Below are 19714 nucleotides of genomic sequence, written 5' to 3'. Positions count from 1 at the left end.
TTATCTACACTTTGTGACCCTCAGGGTGTTATATACCAGCCCAAGTGGTTTGTGTTCTCTGGGGCAGAAAGCCCAAGGACCATTTCCTGCTCAGATTTCCACCAATTTCAACCATGGCAGAAGAATTTAAAAACGTACCAGCAGAAGGAAGCAGTCTGTGCCACACGGTTCTGGCTCAATCTTGATTTCTTTGTTCTTGCGTTTATACACATTAGGGGTGGCATGGAAAGCTGGAAAACACAAAACTGTCCTGTTTGCAATGGCTCATCTGCTAGACAGGAGAAGGAGGAACAAATTTGAATTAGGGAGCCACTGGAGGAGAATTTAGATATAAACAGCTATCATCAAGGTGAATCAAGCTGAATCATTTCTGACATCAACACAATTCTTCCAAAGCTAGAGGAAACTAGGGACAACTGTGTTGCTGGTTAATCTGTCCTCACCGTGTGAAGCACACCACACTGTAACTACACAAGAGGAAAGAGAACTGGCCCTTTGTAAAACCATCATCGGATCAGAAGCCAGGAATTCCATTGGAGAAACTAAAAATAAAGAGAATGAAATGGTGGCTGGGGATGGAAAACAGGAGAGCATTTCACAGCAGCCCACTCACGGTGAAGGAAGCAGTCGTATTTGAAGCAGCGCCGGCAGAAGAGTGTGTGGAAGGAGTGCAGAGACTGCTCCCGCTGCACAGACTTGGCATTGGGGCCGTCGATGTTGGGTGTGCACTGTGGGGGGAGCGCATTGGGGTCTGACATCTCTGTGAGCTCTCGGTACCTGGTTCAGAAAAGAGAGGTAAGAGTGCCTTCCAAGGGAATGTCTCCATTGAGAAAATGCAGACTGACATGCGGAACTCTACTCAGTGCTCTATAATAGCCTACACGGGAAAAGAATCTAAACAAAAACAAAAAAGACTGAATACATGTATATGTGGGCTTCCCTGGTGGCTCAGTGACAAAAGAACTGGGCTGCCAATGCAGGAGTCATGGGTTTCATGGATTTGATGCCTGGATTGGGAAGATCCTCTAGAGAATGAAATGGCACCCCACTCCAGTATTCCTGCCTGGAGAATTCCATGGACAGAGGAGCCTGGTGGGCAACAGTCCATGGGGGTCACATAGAGTCTGACACAACATAGCGACTAAACAACAGATGTGTACGTATAACTGATCCACTTTGCTAAAACGAACATATTGTAAATCGAATATATTCCAATAAAAAATTTTTAATTAAAAACAAAAAAGAAAATGCAGGCTGAATACTGACAGTTATCCAGAAATGGTCTGCCAAGGGAGAAAAGGGATGATGGGTATTTTTTTTTAATAGGTCTTTATGTATAAGCAGGTAGGTTCACCATTGTAATGATGCCGGGCTCGGTGTGTGTATATATGAAAGTAAGGGAAGGGAAATATTTTCTAAGTATGGTGCTGGAATAACTCTCCAGTAAAGTGGCAAAACCTTAAAACTTCTCTGCCCAGATTTACGCAAAAGCCAGCAAACGATGACCTTTAACGTGGGAATGGGCATTTAGAGGTAATCAGAAGTGTAGGCAAATCAAAATGCACTTACCAAAAATGAGACTTTTTATAACCCAAAAAAAGCCTGTATGCAAGTTTTGCCTGAGTGGTCTACATGGCCTGCGAGGGGCAGCCGTCCTACCTCTCCTTCATGTCGTCTGGGACACCGTTCTCAGGGAACATCGAGGCGATCGCACTGAAGATCATGTCGTTTGGGAATTGTTTCTTGGAACTCTTTTTGCTGCCTGGATTGGAAACGATACACAAACAAAGCTAGTTGATCATCTTGTACTTTTGTCACGGCATTCTGATTAGAGCTGCTTTTTAACTCAACCACTGACTATGTCAGAATACAGAAAGAAGGTCAGTGCTACCTGGACCTATCTAACAGGCTACTGGTAGATAAGGAGATCAGAGTCATCCACATATTAACAACAAAATCCACAGTCCAGGGGAATTCCATGGTGGCCCCGTGGTTAAGACTCTGAGCTTTCACTGCCGAGGGCCTGGATTCAATCCCTGATTGGAGAACTAAGATCCTACAAGCCTCATGGTATGGCAAAAAAAAACCAAAAACTACAGTGTAAGACAGAATCTGGAAGTGAAAATAGAAGTTTTTATGGAGAGACCCGAGTATAGAAGTACCTACCATAATGTCGATGCCAAAGAACAAGATGGATACTGTAAATTTGTTATAAGAAGAGAAGACACTTTGTGTCTAGACATATGGTATAATTAAATAACAAAGTACAATTAAATATGAAATTAATTAAATATTGTCTAACATGGGAAAATGCTCATGATGTAAGATTAAATAATAAGGGGTATAATATTATCTATGTGTATACACACATATGTGGTATGATACTAACTTCACCTACCATATATATATGTTGATTTACTTAGGTACTTTTTAAAAACTGAGATAATATACACATAATATTTCAGGTGTACATGTGTATATTTTTATATATACATTTTTTAAGTCTAGAAGGAAATATTAATACTAAAAAAACTACTTCTAGGTAGCAAGATAATAGGGTAATTTTACTTTATTCTTTATAACTTGCCATATTTTTCAAACACACTATTTTTTATAATTAGAAATGAACAATGATTACTGTCTAAAGTTCTCCTACTTTTTTCTTCAGCTAAATCACAGCTATCTTAAACCATCACTCAGTAAGCACATTCTCCTTTTAAGTGGACCAGTGAGAAGTGCCAACAGCCTTTAATAAGAAATAAACCTCTCTTTTGCTTTCTTCCCTTTCCCTGTCACCCCAGGTGGAATAAGGAGGTCATGCTCTTCACCTTCAATAGCATGTCGTTTTCTCTTTCTTGTTACTGGCAGATCCTCTTTGCTGTCATCTTGCTTTCCATCTGAGGTGTCGTTGTGCCCTTCTTCATCTTCATCCGAGTATTGATTCAGAGCATCTACCAACTCCAGGAAAACAGCATCACTGATCAGGACAGAGCCAGGAATCATCTCTGAAATATAAGAATTAGATGGATGAGCAGTGGTCATTTCATACTCCATTAGTCCTCCTCAGAAGGTTTTCCTGTATTCACTCCTGAGACTCAAGATAATATATGTACATTTTTATGAGGACAACCAGGGAGTTACAATAATTTGATTGGTTCTTAAAATTGCAACGGTTCAGCTGGCTAGAGTGGGAAATCCAGTTATGGACTTTATTTTTACGGGGGTTTTCACTGCCTCAGTAATAGATCAACCTGTATTTACGGTCCAAAATATCACAAAAGTGGGCCAACAATACAAATAGGACAGAGGAAAAAATGATGAAAATGTACTTGGTTTTACAAGTGATGGGTCAGTAGTAACTTCGTTGATGCAAAAGATAATATACTTTAAAAAAAAATCATACTACATGGGGTTATACTATTAATACAACTTAGGATAAACCCTCAGAACACTAGAGGGCACTGTGTATAAACAATGCATTTCAATGGCATCACAACAGCATCCACAATAGTCAAAAGAGCAGGTTGAGGCCACTGGTTTGCAATCTATGAAGAGTTTTCCCCTATCTTTCCCCTTCTTACACACTAACAACTTTTTCTAAAACTAAAACTAAATACAAATGAATTGCTTTTGAAATCATACACAAGTTCCTTTGCCCTTGTCCTCTGAAGTAAAAGGTTTTTGCTTTAGTCTCCCGGGTCTTCCCTAAGTCACAAAAAGGTTGGCTTCAGAGGTAATGATTAAGAAATGTGAAGACGTAGAAACAAAGAAAAGCTGTTGGGCCAGGAAACTGGTAACAATTTAGACTATAAATCTGCAACACAGCAGAATCACTGTACTCCCAGTTCCCCAAAGAAAGATAAAGGCCTGACACACATTCCTAAGTTGTTTTATAAGAAGCAGACCTCCCACCAGACAAAAACTGCTGACCGCAAGCATGAAGACCCTAGACTGGTTGAAACCAGAAGGTTGATGAGGCTTGAAACTTCACCCAGATGCCAACCAATCCAAGAACTGGGCACAACTGATCATACACCCTGCAGTTCTCTCCCTCACACTGCCTTTTAAATCCCTCCCCTGAAAACCATTAGGTAGTTCTGGTCCTTTGAGCTTGAGCTGCCCCTTCACCGTGCTTGGCGCCCTACAATAAAGATTGAACTTTCCTTCACCACAACCTGGTGTCAGTAGATTGGCTTTATTGCACTCAAGTGAGCAGACCCAAGTTAGGTTTGGTAACACTTTTAGGAAAGTCAGAATATTCTTGCCAACTTCTGGGAGATCCAGGAGTATTTGGATCTAAGAAGAGAGGTTATGCTCATTGCCAGTATCACAGAAAGGGAAACAAAGAACAAAATAGCCTTGGATGGATTTATGGTAGACTTCTAAGATCAAACTTATTTATTCACTAAATTTTCTCTCCACCCACTAGAGAGAAAATCATATTATTATATAACCATTACATTACTATACAATCCTTTTATGTCTCAACTCTTTTTTTTTTTTTTTTTGGCCATGCTGCATGACTTGTGGGATCTTAGTCTCCTAACCAGGGACTGAACCCTGGGACCCTGGAGATGACAGTATGGACTCCTAACCACTGGACCACCAGGGAATTCCTCCAAATCCTCTTAAAATTTAACTGGGGTTATTTGTAATATAAAATGTTTACTTCCAGCCATGTGGTGACATGGAAATAGTCTTCAGTGTATACATCACGAGGCAGCAGATAAAAGCAAGCTAATGATACACATGAAACAAGAGGCACCATCCTAATCAAGTCCTCTCCTTAGGAGCCCAGCACCACTACCTTCTTCACCGTGGACTTTGCCATCGTAGTTATTGATCAGCTCCTCAATGAAAGTCTCATCTTCCTCTTTCACCTCATCTCCCATGTAGGGGATATTGCACAAAACTGTCTCATCTTCCACCTGAAATCAAACCAAATGTAATTCATTTCATGAATCTGCTGTGCATCTCCTCTGTCCTGTTTTTTTTTTTTTTTTTCTCTTTCCTGTTTAATGGAACCTGTGCTGAACCATTTTTGCTGCTGTAAAGCTCCTAAAAATGCCTTTGGTTACAAAACTCACTACATTTTAAAGACCAGTCATTTTGGCAACAAAGCCTCAAATGGGAGTCATGCTACTCTTGGAAGAAAAAAAAAGTCAGCTTTACTACCTGAGGATATTAACTACCAAATGTTAAGCTGGATGTTAAAAATATTCCCACCAACACCTAAAACCTGACAACACATTTCTTTCTCATAGTGATTCCATCTATTATGTCATTTAATCCACTAAACATTGTGAAATTGGTACAAATATCACATAGACAGATGAAAAGGAAGACTTTCAAGAATATAAACTACAACATAACTGCAGTAATTAAAACAGAAATTGGCAACCATAAAATATTTGTATATTCTATTATACAGACTAAGATTAACCTCCCACAAACATAATAAAAATTCTTATTACAACTGATATCACTCACCCTCAGTGAGAACCTAAAGTCAATTGCAGAATGAGCTATGTATATTTTCTGGCAATAAACAATATGAATGGATTTTGTTTTGTGGTTCAGCAGAAAACAGTCATTTTCAGTTCTATAGCTATCAAGTCGAGTTCCTCTGAAGTTTTCTTCTAAGAGATGATTTCCTTCTGTAAACCTATATCCTATTCCAGTCAGCAGAACTGCTATCTGTCACCAGACACAATAAGCAATGGCAGTATTTAGCGGCCTGATTATCAGAACCACAAATAATCCTGGCAGGAGTCAGCATAAAGCCCCAGATGAAAGGACTGGAGATCCACGTGTGCCTCTGCTATCTCAGTTGCTTTCACAGCATCTTGCCTTTAGGGGATTAAGAAAGGATTGCTCCATCAGCAGGGAGCTGTCAACCTGCTGAAGCCTGAAGTGTCTGATTTAGAATACATTTAACTGCACGCAATGTTATAAAATTGGACCAGGGTAGTAAAGGAAAGCTGGACTCTTGCCCAATCTCTTTCATTCAAAAAAGAAACAGCATCAATTCTGAAGTACACTCCAGAGAATGCAAAAGCTAACAAGTTAGAACAACTTACAATATGTGTTTTTCAGAGTCAGTAAATCACAAAAACATTCTGCCCTGCATGTCCAAGCTTTGTTAAGTATATTCTGACAATCTTTACCCTGAGAGGAGTGCAAGCATTTCAATGTTAAAAAAAGAAAAAAATCATTCCATTTAAACAATCACCATAGTACTTTCAATACATACCATGAAGTTCTGCTGGAGAGGGGACCATGAGTACATGATGGGAACCAAGGCAACTGTGTTCAGAGACCTCATTAACATGTGCTGGCTTGCAAATCCTGGGAAAATGCTCTCTATGGTACACTGAAATACAAGCAATGACATGGAGAGGGAAGGCAGGTCCACAACCCAAGAGAGAATCGGAGTTTCCTTCCAAAATTATCCCGGTAGCCTTCTAATTCTTACAAGTGGATAAGCTGAGGGTTTTGTAACATCGAGCCCCTAAAAGGAATCCCTCAGTTGTAAACCTGTGAGAAGCAGGAACTGTCTATTGCCCTTGGCCTCCCATATTCAACTGTTGTTTATCTCCATCTAAAACTGTTGATCTCTTTGGGCTGTACCTGACAGCAAAGAGCCTCTGAGTGTCCTAGGAGATGAGAACGAAGACAAGGAAGTTTTCCTGAAGACCTAAACTTTAGACAGTGGACTTCAACTTAGCTGCAGAGCTGATGGGAACAGTACAGGGGGAAGCAAAGTAGTACAGAGATTATGGTCACCTTCTGCTTTGGGAAAGAAAAGTGCCCTTCATAAACTATCTGTTTTTTATATTTTAGAAACATCATCTCTATAAGAAACTAACAGAGTGATTTTTTTAGTTTACAAAAAGGATGTCCCGTTGACCATATTGGTCATTTACCCACAGCATTCCTTTTCCAACTTCAAAATAGCTGAGGTACCAAAAAAGCCACAAAAGAGGTTGCTTTGAAGCTTGTATACAGAGCCCAGGAAAGTAGACAGCAAATGTCTTATTTTTCTAGGTAAAACTCATGATTAAACTCATTAGCCGAAAAGAACAAAAGGCAAAGCCGTTATTCTTTTTTTTTCAATAATACAATTTGGTAATGAGTCTGATGTCCTTTTGATTTTATTTATTTATTCTCAGGCTGAAGCCTGGAATATACAGGATCTTAGTTCCCTGAGCAGGGATTGAACTTGTGCCCCTTACATTGGAAGTGTAGGGTTTTAATGGCTGGACCACCAGGAAGTTCCACAGTTATTCTTTAAGTTACAGGTTCACCATCCCAGTTATTCAAAGATGACTACAGTAATTGCATCCATTGTCTTTATTTTCTAATAACAATAAATGTGACCCCATGGACTGCAGGCCACCAGGCTCCCCTGTCCATGGGCTTTCTCCAGCAAAGAATACTGTGTGTGTGTGTGTGTGTGTGTGAAGTTGCTCAGTCATGTCCGACTCTTTGCAACCCCGTGGACTGTAGCCCACCAGGCTCCTCCGTCCATGAGATTCTCCAGGCAAGAATACTGGAGTGGGTTGCCATTTCCTTCTCCAGGGGATCTTCCCAACCTAGGGACTGAACCCAGTTCTCCTGCATTGCAGGTGGATTCTTTACCATCTGAGCCACCAGGGAAGCCTAGTAAGCCAGCAATACAGAAAAGAAAAGAAAAAAAAAAATCCTTAAATCCAAGGAAAAGAGAAAGGCCAAGCTTAGACATTGGAAGTACCTTTTTGAGAAAAGGATGCCCACTCACAGGCTTCATTAACTGAACAGGTTGGACACGAAGCTTCTTCCATTCTTCATTGAGGATCTGGGTTTTTTCTTGAACTTTTGCAAAATTTGCTACGTAGAGAGCCTAGCAGAGCCAAGGAAAAACTTGTTAGGATTTTAGAGAAGAGTTAAAAGATAAAAATAAAAAATCCAACCCCTCCATATTGAGTCAATTATAGCCTTTCACTTGTGAAGTATTTCTACCTTTGCACCCATATTCGCCTGAAGCCGTTTAAGCTGCCGAAGTCGCATGTATTCAGACTTAACTTTCCTCTTCCAGTAAGTGATACATTTGGACGTCGGGGGATTTTGTATATCCATTTTGCTGTAATCTAAGAGAGACAGAGATGACAAATGGCATTTTACTTCCTGGAAATGACACATTCCTCAAATTCAAATAAACATGGTCAGTTATGCTTTCATTCCCATTACATTTATTCACAAAAACAAGATTTGTGTAAAGAACACAAATCTATGAGTTCAATGGAAAGTTCCAATTAAGAAAAGATTTCATATCAGCAATGCCTGGTCTGATTACCTAAAAGCTTAGCCCCTGTCCTCTGTGGTAACGTGCTTTTAATTTAGCTCTCACTTTCACAGATATTTAGAAACTTGGATTACTTGCAAATTTGGAAGCCTGTTTACTACTTTGATTAAGAGAAATGTTTAGCAGGAACCAAGTTAATATCAAGAGCTTCATGGAAAGATTCACCCACACAAGAAAACTATACCTGCCAAATTGCCTAAATCTACCAGATGTCTAGGAATTAAGGTCGAATATGACAACATAATCTCATCTCCAAGTCACCGGCATGACAAATGGAAATACATAACATTGCCAATCACTGGGGGTTTTTTTTGAGGTGCTTGAATTAAAGTTCAGTTTTAAAGAAGTACTTATTGGACCACGCTCTACCTACCTCATAGAACACAAGGTGAAGGGTAGGGTTTTACAAGTGGCTTCTGTTCTTCAGAGGAATGCCAAGACACAAAGGCAAAATAAATGTTGAGCTTTTCAAAAGAGAACAGACAGTCATTTCAAGTCAGTGGAGCATAGTCAGATCCTCAGAAGGATGTTCCCCACAAAACTATGAAGACTTTAAAGTCTCTGCTACCACAGTATTTGCATGGAAATCAGATCCTAATAATACTTGATGCCATTTGAGAAGGGAGCTTTATTTTATTAAATTCTATCTTTCCAGGCATACATAGAAATATATTCTCACAATTACCAAGTGCACTTTTCTGCTTTTCTGCACCAATTTGTAGGCTCAGCCACCAGGCCCATCAATTACTTTAGAGAAAGAACAAATACTAAGTATATGTAAAAATTCAATAAAATCTACAAGATTTTTATTCTATATCAGCTACTTAGGTTTCCTGGAGAACTAATTCTATTATTTCGCCTAACATACTAAATTTCTAAAAACATTATGAGGAGCTATAAATGAAAGTTGTTCAGTCGTGTCCAACTCTTTGGGACCCCATGACTACACAGTCCATGGAATCCTCCAGGCCAGAATACTAGAATACTGGAGTGGGTAGTCATTCCCTTCTCCAGGGGATCTTCCCAACCCAGGAATTGAACCCAGGTCTCCCACATTGCAGGTAGATTTGTTACTAGCTGAGCTACGAGGGAAGCCCAAGAATACTGGAGTGGGTAGCCTATCCTTCTTCAGAAGATCTTGCCGACTCAGGAATCAAACCGGGGTCTTCTGCATTGCAGGCATATTCTTCACCAGCTGAGCTACTAGGGAAGCCCCTAGAAGGAGCTATGAAGAGTCAAAATTTGAAATAGAAACTAAAGTTTAGAAGCATGTGAAAATTACCTGTTTTCACCCATAAGAAATAATAGCACAGACAAGAAAACAGAAAAATTCAACCCAAGGTCACACATATGCCATTGATTAGATCATTACTATAATACCTCATTCAACTGGACTTTAAGAGGACTATATGGGAATGTTTCATTTGAAGAATCAAATGGATGGGTGTAATGCTATAATAAACTCAGAGGATACATCAAGGAAGGACAGGACTTCCCTGGTGATCCAGTGGTTAAGAACCTGCCTGCCAATGCAGGGAACATGGGCTCAATCCCTGGCCCAGAATATTCCACATGACGTGTGGCAACTAAGCCCATGTGCCACAACTTCTGAACCTGGGCCCCAAAACAAGAGAAGTCACTACAGTAAGAAGCCCGTGCACCACAGCTAGAGAAAGCCCTTGTACATCAGTGAACACCCAGTACAGCCAAAAATAAAAAATAAATAATTTTTTTAAAAAAAAGGAAAGACAGAATAGCAAAGAAACAGACAGACTCACTGTGTTCACTCCTAATCACTTGTAATCAACTGAGTCAAGCTCTTAAAAGCAGTTCTCTGTGAGTTAAATATTATCTCTCTGGGGGAAGGGAATGAAACACCACCATAATCTAAGAACTGGAATCCCAGAAGCTAAGGTGTTGGGTTATTAAAAAAAAAAAACTTAAGCAATTCTGAATTTATTTCCTATAAATTACAGCATCTCTCTTTCTCTTATATCTTTTAAGTATGTTTCATTCCTCTATGAAATGGGGGCCAAAAGAGGGACTCTTTCTTAGAATTAAGAAACTATTTAATAACATACACCCCGCTCACATGTAATATTAAGTAGCTGCCCATCTAATTTCTGCCCCGAACAAGCTTAATAATAATTTGCTCCAGGAGATGAAAAAATGGTTCAAATCTAGGATAAAACTGCCTCCCTAAGAAACCTTAGGTTACCCTTTTCGAGACCCAAATGACCCCAAAATTTATTCTGAACTGCAATCCCTCTCCCATTGCTTTTGGAACTCATTTCCTTTTGAAACAATAAGCTTAAGGCAGGTTGTTCCATCCATTTAAAGCTGGAGACTAGGAGTTCCCTTGCAGTCCAGTTGTTAAAACCCTTTGACTGCCAAGGGTCTGAGATTCAATTCTCAGAACAAAGATCCCGAAAGCCTCACAGCTGGATTTAAAAAAAAACAAAAAAACAAGCATACAAAAATGAGGTAAAAATGGAGACCAAGTAATGGAAAAGAATCCACAGCTGCTAGTATGTATGTGTGTTGTAGATTTCTTGGAGGAGACAGCCACAGGAAAACATCAATATTTTTATTGAGAAAATAAAAAAAGGAAGTTACAGGGCTTCCCTGGTGGTTCAGTGGTAAAGAATTTGCCTACCAATGCAGGAGACATAGGTTCGATCCCTGATCCGGGAAGATCCCACATCCCAAACAACAGGTAAGCCCAAGTGCCACAACTATTGAGCCTGTGCTCTAGAGCCTGGGAGCTGCAACTACTGAGTCCACGCTCACTGTAGAGCCTGTGATCCACAAGAGAAACCACAGCAAGGAGAAGCCTGTGTATCAGAGCTAGAGAGCAGCCCAGGCAACAACGAAGACACAGCACAGCCAAAGATAAATTAATTAATTAATTAAATTCTACATATACAAAAAAGGAATTACAGCTGAAATGTGATCTATAGTCTGTCAAAAGAGATGATAGCAAGCACACCAGAATAGTCTAATGATCAATGGCACTATTTCTAATTTTACTCAGGTGCTTTATTTGGCCAGAGTAGTACACACATATACACAAACATATCATTGGGTTTTATCCAATCATAACATAAAATAAGCCACCCTTCCTTCTTTTACAATTAAAGTGACATTTGAATCTCATGTGATCATGAGCCAGTATTTATTTTGCTTGGCTTTTTAACAGGTTTTCAGTATCTCTAAAGTTTACTTGGCAGTTAGTCCCCACAAAGTATATGAGGAAGATGAGACATACTGTTTGGAACAGATAGGTATGATTAAAATAAACAACTGAAACACAGCCATAAGATGGGTTCTCATAGCACTCGAACACTAACAACTATCACTTCAAAGATTAAAATAAAAAAAAGCAAGCAAACAAAAAACTCAGCATTCACTAGAACAGATTAGGAGAAATGGGTTTATTCATCTTAGGCAAAAGAAGTGCCACACAAAAAAATATTTTAAATTTTACTGTATCTGTTATTTAATTACTTACATATGCAAAACACTATTCAGATTCCAGTTAAGTACTAAGCTAAGAGCTTTTCATTACGTTCACCTATACATTGAAAATAAACTCCAAAACATATGCTATCATGGTCAAGAAGTTTAAAAATAAGTCTTTATATGAATAACGCCTACAATTCGATAATAAGATAGACACCAAATAAAAAGTACGCCAAAACTTTGAACAGATACTCCACCAAAAAAGATATAGAAATGACAAATAAGCCACAGAAAGATGCTATCATTAGTCACTGGGCTTCCCTGGTGGCTCAGGCACTAAAGAATCAACCTGCCAATGCAGGAGACTCAGGTTCCATCCTTGGGTCAGGAAGATACCCTGGAGAAGGAAATGACAACTCACTCCAGTATTCTTGCCTGGGAATTCCTGTGGACAGAGGAGCCTGGCAGGCTACATACCCCAGTCCATGGGGTCCACAAAGAGCTGGACATGACTGCGCAACTAAACAATAATCATTAGTTATCAGGGAAATTCAAATTAAAACCACAGTGACATAACTTATTATACAACCACAAAATGGCTAGTATTAAAAAGATTTATAATAACAGTGGTGAAGATGTGAAGCAGCTGGAATCCTCATGTATTGCTGATGCCAATGCAATATGGTACAACCACTTTGGAAAAGTTTGCCAGTTGTTGTTTTTCCTTTTTAAAAATTATTTATTTGGCTGATCTAGGTCTTCATTGCTGTGTGGACTTTTCTCCAGTTGCACTGATCGAGGGCTACTCTAGATGCAGTGTTCAGGCTTCTCGTTGCAGTGACTTCTCTTGCTGCAGAGCACAGGCTCTAGGGCACTTAGGCTACACGGGTTGTGGCTCCCCAGCTCTAGAGCACAGGTTCAGTAGTTGTGGTGCACAGGCTTAGCTGCTCCTTGGCGTGTAGCTTCTTTTCAGAGCAGGAATCAAACCCATGTCTCCTGCACTGGCAGGCGTTTTCTTTACCACTGAGCCACCAGAGAAGCCCATTTCCTTTTTTTTCGTTTTTTGGCCATGTCATAGCACATGTGGGATCTTAGTTCCCTGACCAGGGGATGACTTGCATTGGAAGCATGGAGTCTTAACCACTGGACTGCCAGGGAAGTCCCCTTTTTAAAAAAGTTAATGTGTACTTACTACACAACCTGGCCTACAATTTCTAATTATTTATCAGAGAGAAATGAAAATATATGTCCCCATAAAGACCTGTACACAAATGTGCAAAGCATCTTTATTCATAATAGCCACAACGTGGAAACAATACAAATATCTATGGATCAGTGAATGTATACAAAGTACAGTGTATACATACAATGGAATACTACTCTCCAATAATAAGGAATGGACAGTTCCTATATATGCAGATGTATTGCAAACAGTTCCTATATATTGCAAAAGCCTTATGTTATGTGAAAGGAGTCAGACACAAAAATTGTATACTTTATGACTCCACTTATATGACTAGAATGATTCTAGAAAGGAATTACATGGAAAGAAGCATAAGGGACATTTTTGAGGTGATAAAAATACCTTGGCTGTGGTGATGGTTATATGACTATGAACTTTTTTTTAGTGCAGTTTTAAAAAAGACGTATTTGTTTTTGGCTGTGCTGGACCTTCTGGGTCATGTGGCTTCTCTAGCTGTGGAGAGCAGGGTCTACTCTCTAGTTGTGGTGCTCGGGCTTCTTATTGTGGTGGCTTCTCCTGCAGAGTACCGGCTCTAGAGTGCTGGCTCAGTAGTTGTGGTGCACAGGCTTAGTTGCCATGCAGAATGTGGGATCTTCCTAGAGCAGGGATTGAACCCGTGTCCCCTGCACTGGCAGGCAGATAATCTTGAACCACCAGGGAAGGCCTAACTATGTACTTTTATGAAAACTCACTGAACTTCTGGGCACTGTACATATAGAAAAAAAGTCACTAACAAGAAGTTGTGACCCTGAATTCTTAATTTAAAATAAAATTATAGCATTAACACTTTCTAGTGTTCCTTTATTAAGAGAATCAGGTTGTGTGTATTTGAGACAACAGTGACAAAAATCAAAGCAGAATTAGCTTTTATGAGACCCAAGGAAAACGCTGGCTCTTAGCATGTACAACACTGATTCAGACGAGTTAAAGGAAACTCCTAACAGGCTACAGCTCTACCGTGACTGGTTCTGAATTACAGGAGCACAAGGCTTAATGTTTTCTGTCTAATGGGAATTCCCTGGTAGGCCAGGGGTCGGGACTCCATGCTCTCATGGCTGAGAACCTGGGTTCGATCCCTAGTTAGGGAACTAAAATCCCATAAGCCTTGAAGCTTGGCTAGGGAAAAAAAAAAGTATGTAGACTGCTCATTATCATTAATAAAACAAGACTTTTCAGTTATTCCATTCTGAATCAAAATATTAGGGCAAGTATGTCTGAGAACATAACACATCAGAGGCACTAAACTCTACCTCATTAAGAAACTCTTGACTTCAAAGGTCTGGAGTGATGAAATCCCAAATGATAAGACAGCTGGACTAAAGATGTTGAGTAAGAGCTCAATACACAGTTTGGTCAAATTAAAAACAAGCAAAACTAGGCGTTTTCTGGAATGGAGGTATTCTCTAAAAGCAATTTTTCCTCTTAAAACCCTCTCCCTCAATCCTAATCTAATTCTCTTCACCCTTCTCTACATATTTCCATTTTTAAATTTGTTCTTTTATCTTTTAGATTCCACATATAAAAGAAAACAAACAGTATTCATCTTCTACTGTCTGACTTATTTCAAGAAGCATAATATCCTCCAGGTCTATCCACGTTGTTGTTAAGTTGCAAAATTTTTTGTGCGTGTCACATTTTTATTCATTCATCTGTTGATGGGCACTTAGGTTGTTTCTATATCTTGGGTATTATAAATAATGCTGCTTTGAATATTGGGGTGCATACATCTTTTTGAATTACAGTTTTCATTTTCTTCAGCTAAATACCCAGAAGTGGACTTGATGGATTGTATGGCAGTTTTTAAAATTTTTTAAGGAATCTCCACTGTTTTCCATAGTGGCTGTACCAATTCACATTCCCACCAACTGTGCAGCAAGGTTCCCTTTTCTTCACATCCTCACCAGCATTTGTTATCTCTTGTCTTTTTTAATAACAGCCATTTCAACAGGTGTGAAGTGATATCTTATTGTGGTTTTCATTTGCATTTCCCTGTTGATTAGTGATGATGAGTAGCTTTTCATGTGCCTGTTGGTGATCAGTGTGTCTTTTTTGGAAGAATACCTATTCAGACCCTCTGCCTTGTTTTTTTTCTTTTTTCTCTGCAGTTTAACTGTCTGATGTAGAAATGTGAAGTGTTTTTCAGTTCAGTTCAGTTGCTCAGTCATGTCCGATTCTTTGCGACCCCATGGACTGCAGCAGGCCAGGGTTCCCTGTCCATCACAACTCCCGGAGCTTGCTGAAACTCATGTCCATTGAGTCAGCGACACCATCCAACCATCTCAGCCTCTGTCGTCCCCTTCTCCTCCTGCCTTCAATCTTTCCCAGTATCAGGGTCTTTTCCAATGAGTCAGCTCTTCGCATCAGATGGCCAAAGTGGCTAAAACACTTGCCTCAAATCTTTTTTGGCAAATAGCTAATTAACAAAGCATAAACTTAAATATATATATATATATTTACTTACTTGGCTCTGCCAGGTCTTAGCTGGAGCATACAGGATCTTTAGTTACAGCAGGTGGAATCTAGTTCCCTGACCAGGGATCAAAAGGCCGTAGCACTGGGAGTGCAGTCTTAGCCACTGGACCCCCAGGCAAGTCCAACAATGTATACATTGTTTAAAAAGTTTTTAAACTTGAGTATACACATGAAAAAGATAAACTTAGTGAAATAAACTGTTACCTGTTTCACATAAGGCACAAACCAAGGGTGGGAACTGTTACCTAGAGAACTAAGAAGGCCAGATTTCAGATCTCAAGAATTAAAAAGCTAAATATAATATTTTAAATAGCTTTTTAAAGGCATGCTAATTCAAAGGCAAGTATAAGAGAAACAAGTCTAACTACATTTCCTCACAAAAGTCTTCTTGGGCATAAAATTTCACTTTTAACCCTAGGCTCCTTCTTCTAGTGCTGTTTCAAAGAGAACTAAAGTCACAGCACTTCCACTTCAGGAAGTTTTAAAACTACCTTGGCATCCAATTCCATGACTGGCCTATGAGTAGTCTGTCAGTTCTTCCACTAACTGGATCCAGATCTTCCAACTTCCAGTCCCAAGGATCTTCCCACTATTTCTTTATTCCACAAACATGTATTGAGGGGACTTCCCTGGAGGTTCAGTGGTTAGGAATTCATCTTCCAGGGAAGAGGGTGCAGGTTTCATCCCTGGTAAGGGAACTAAGATCCCACATGCTGGCAGGAGTGGAGGCAACGAAGGAGTGCTGCAGCTAAGATGCGATGCAGCCAGAAAGAAACAGATAACTAATTTTTAAAAAGATGTATTGCTCACCTACTGTGTGCCTGGCACTGTTTTAGCATTCAAAGTGCATCAGTGAATAAAACAAGCCAACATTTCTCCCCTGGGAGAATTAATTCCCGTTGTCGGTAATACACACGCTCAGCATGACAATCATAGTATTACTACATGTTTATAGATGATCTTTGCCTCTATTATAAATGTGTGCACTTATGTGTGTGTTTAAAGTACTTTATCTCCTCATACACACTTTCTTCTATGCAATTAAGTAATCTTCTTTTATCAATGCCACACATTCCAGCTCTAGGGATTTCAAGGCTTAAAATAGACAGGCTCTCACAGAAACCTCTGATAAAGTTCGCACCTTCTAACGCTGGAAACTTCCTTTAAGTTTCTTAAACTTAAAAGAACCCGATGGGGATTTTTCTCTTCACAGGCATCATGGCAGCAAAGGCGGAAGAGACACTCACAGTCGTGGCCATCTTCACACGCACCCATGGCTACCTCGGCTCTTAGCCCCCATCCTCATCCCTCTAGCTCTGGACTATCGCGATACCTAGGCGACTCCAGCTATAATCCCGTATTTCACCTATGAAAAGCCCACTCTCAATATTTCCACCGGCGGCACTAACACTCTTCCATATCCTTTCCCCTCCCCGCCCGCGAAACAATTTCTCAGTAGTAACTTTTTACCGAAATAAGTTTGCTCCACATTTCCTAACAGGCACGTCCCAAATACACCACCTTGCCTTTGCTTCAAGGCTCTTTCCCTTGCATTATTCGATCCCCAAGAGAATTCTGGAGTAGGCAGGGATTGGCGCGAGACCAAATTTGGAGAGAAGCCTCTTACTCAGGGCCAGGACTTGGGGGAGGCGAGAGGGGCACCGAGCGTGAGAACCTGGAGGCACGCGGCACCGCCTGGACCCCGAGAACGAGCGCCCCTTTCCATTCTGCGCCTTAGGACCCTCACTCGCCTCACCCCGTTTTTACTGCCACCGCTTCCTCAACACCCCCCAAAGCCATCGAAAGCTGACCCCCCGCGTCTGGCCCTCCTCAAGTCCCCAGCAGTCCACCTCGCTTTGGGCCCCCGCAGCTGCCACCGCCCACCTCGCCCTCCCCGCGCGGGGGTCCCGCCCACCTGGCCCACCCCGCCCTCCAACGGGATTTCGCGTTCCCGGGCCCGCCCCCGCCGCTCCTCCTCCTGGACACACCGCCCTCCCCGCCGCAGACGCGGTCCTCGCTTGGGGCTCGCTCGGCCAGCTGTCCTCTTTCCCCCAGCTCTCGGAAAGGCGAGTGGGCGCCCCGCTACGCCCAGGCAGGCAGTTGGTGTGTCCCTCCGCTCCCCCCTAGTTCTCCGACCCCTTCGACTCTCCCTCCCTCAGGCTCCCCGGTGGCGAGGTGCGGAGGCCCGGCCCCACCGGCGGGCCGGGGCTTGTTTACTCACTCACCCTCCATCCCGAGCCGCAGGGACCCACCGCTAGCACGCCTGCGCGCCGCGGCCCCACCCCCGCGCCGCGGCCCCGCCCCGCGCCTCCTCCGGGCGCGTGCGCACTGCGCCGCCCGCGCCCCGCTGGCTTCCTTCTTCGCAGGTCTGTGGTTTGGCGCCAGTACCCCAAACTCAGGAGTCTGAGGTGGTGCAACCCGAGCCCGAAGATTTCCAAGGCGGCGCTGTCAGGGGACAGGAAGGGCTCTTGAGAAACTTCCTGGAGCCAGTATTATCCTCTTGAAGACCCAACCAGCGTTGCATCATCCCCACACACTGGTGACATGCCACTTCTCACTTCAGCTTTTCACACCAACCTGCAACCCCTTCATACAGATCTTTGACAGATATTTGATTTACAAATATCCCCAAACACCCGTCTAGGGCTCTTAAGTTATCATTCTTGCTTTATTTACACCGGGCTTCCCTATTTCTGTCAATAGTTTTCCCAGTCACTTAGATTCAAATTAGTTGCCTTGAGTCAAAGTATCCTCTCACAAGATACTTATAAGTTACACAAAGAAAAAAGTAACGTTACAGGAGAGAAATCTAGCAGACATCACCTTAACCAAATGATCAAAGTTAATATCACTAATGCTGAGATAATATTTTTACTACTGCTGCTGCTGCTGCTAAGTCGCTTCAGTCGTGTCCAACTCTGTGCGACCCCATGACGGCAGCCCATCAGGCTCCGCGGTCCCTGGGATTCTCCAGGCAAGAACACTGGAGTGGGCAACCTTCTCCAATGCATTTCCTTCTCCCAATGCATGAAAGTGAAAAGTGAAAGTGAAGTCGCTCAGTCGTGTCCGACTCTAAGCGACCCCATGGACTGGAGCCCACTAGGCTCCTCCGTCCTAAGTACCTCTCAATATGATTCAATGAGGACACAAAATCAGTTCCATAGTAGACTTGAAAAAAATGCATAAGCTGAATTACCCAGGAGGAAGCATCAGACAAATCCAAAATAAAGGGTAAATTTGCACAATAACTGGCTAGTATCTTCAAAAATATCAAGATTGGGACTTCCCTGGTGGTCCAGTGGTTGACTCTGTGCTTCAGCTGGAGGGGGTCGAGGGTGCAGGGCAGAAAAAAAAAAAAGACAAACCGTGAGGAACTGTCCAGATTGGAGGAGACTGAGGAGACATGACAAGTAAATGTAATGTGTGATCCTGGATTGGATATTGGTCCAAAAAAGGCACACCAGTGGCATAATTGATGAAATTAGAATAAGATCTGTAGATCAGTTAATAGTATTTTGTCGATCTGAATTCCTGGTTTGGGCAATCACACTTCGTCAACAATTGAGGAAGTTGGCTCAAGGGCGTACAGGAAACTCTCTACCACTTGTAACACTTCTGTAAATCTGAAATTATTTCAAAATATAAAGTTAAAATTAAAACTTAAAATACAAATTAACATCACCTTAAATTTGTCTCCACATACTTTTTTTTCTTTTGGCTGTGTAATGCAACTGTGGGATTTGGGATCTTAGTTCTCCCCACCAGGGATTGTTTAACACTTGACCCCTGCTGTGGAAGTGTGGGTTCCTAACCACTGGACCATCAGGGAATTCCTGCTACATACATAATTTAAAAGCCGATAATAATTTTTTTACCAAATAATCATAACAACTCTGTAAAGTAGGTAGGGAGGATTTTAGTTTCCCACACAAAGCTATTCTGGCATAAAGGGGTTAAAAGATTGTCTTGATGAAAAATTACCCTATCAGGTCTCTGGATTTCAGATTTAGTATTTTTTCCTTATATCAGAAATTTTTCTTTTTTTCTCTTGCCTACACCCAATTCACCACCAAATCAAAGTAAATATTCCTTCACACTTGGCAGTTTGCCATGATGTTCCTTTCCATTCCAAATGCCTTTTTTAGATCAGTGGTTCTCAAGATTGGTTCACATTGAAGTCACTAGGACAGCTT

General features: G+C 41.3%; 1 protein-coding gene across 3 annotated transcripts in view; it reads right to left on the bottom strand.

Moving 5' to 3' along the window:
* The window catches only part of EZH1 (enhancer of zeste 1 polycomb repressive complex 2 subunit), a 30018-nt gene extending 12146 nt beyond the window's left edge, over positions 1-17872 (bottom strand). Inside the window, exons 1-10 of one of the 3 annotated variants that reach the window (XM_055575817.1) lie at positions 17747-17872; positions 8718-8808; positions 8002-8129; positions 7754-7882; positions 6254-6373; positions 4808-4928; positions 2829-3005; positions 1660-1762; positions 614-777; positions 139-230 (exon numbers count right to left, since the gene is read on the bottom strand). In XM_055575817.1, coding sequence (XP_055431792.1) covers positions 139-230; positions 614-777; positions 1660-1762; positions 2829-3005; positions 4808-4928; positions 6254-6373; positions 7754-7882; positions 8002-8118 — 1023 coding nt within the window. In that variant the 5' untranslated portion in view covers positions 8119-8129; positions 8718-8808; positions 17747-17872. Of the gene's footprint in view, positions 1-138; positions 231-613; positions 778-1659; positions 1763-2828; positions 3006-4807; positions 4929-6253; positions 6374-7753; positions 7883-8001; positions 8130-8717; positions 8809-16662; positions 17306-17746 lie in introns of those variants that run through there. The other 2 variants (XM_055575818.1, XM_055575815.1) reach the window with 2 other exon arrangements.
* Between the last annotated feature and the right edge of the window lie 1842 nt (positions 17873-19714).

This window comes from Bubalus kerabau, chromosome 4, assembly GCF_029407905.1.
Source record: "Bubalus kerabau isolate K-KA32 ecotype Philippines breed swamp buffalo chromosome 4, PCC_UOA_SB_1v2, whole genome shotgun sequence".
NCBI lineage: Eukaryota > Metazoa > Chordata > Mammalia > Artiodactyla > Bovidae > Bubalus > Bubalus kerabau.
Note: the sequence above shows the minus strand (reverse complement) of the source record. Positions and strands in the feature narration are given on the sequence as shown.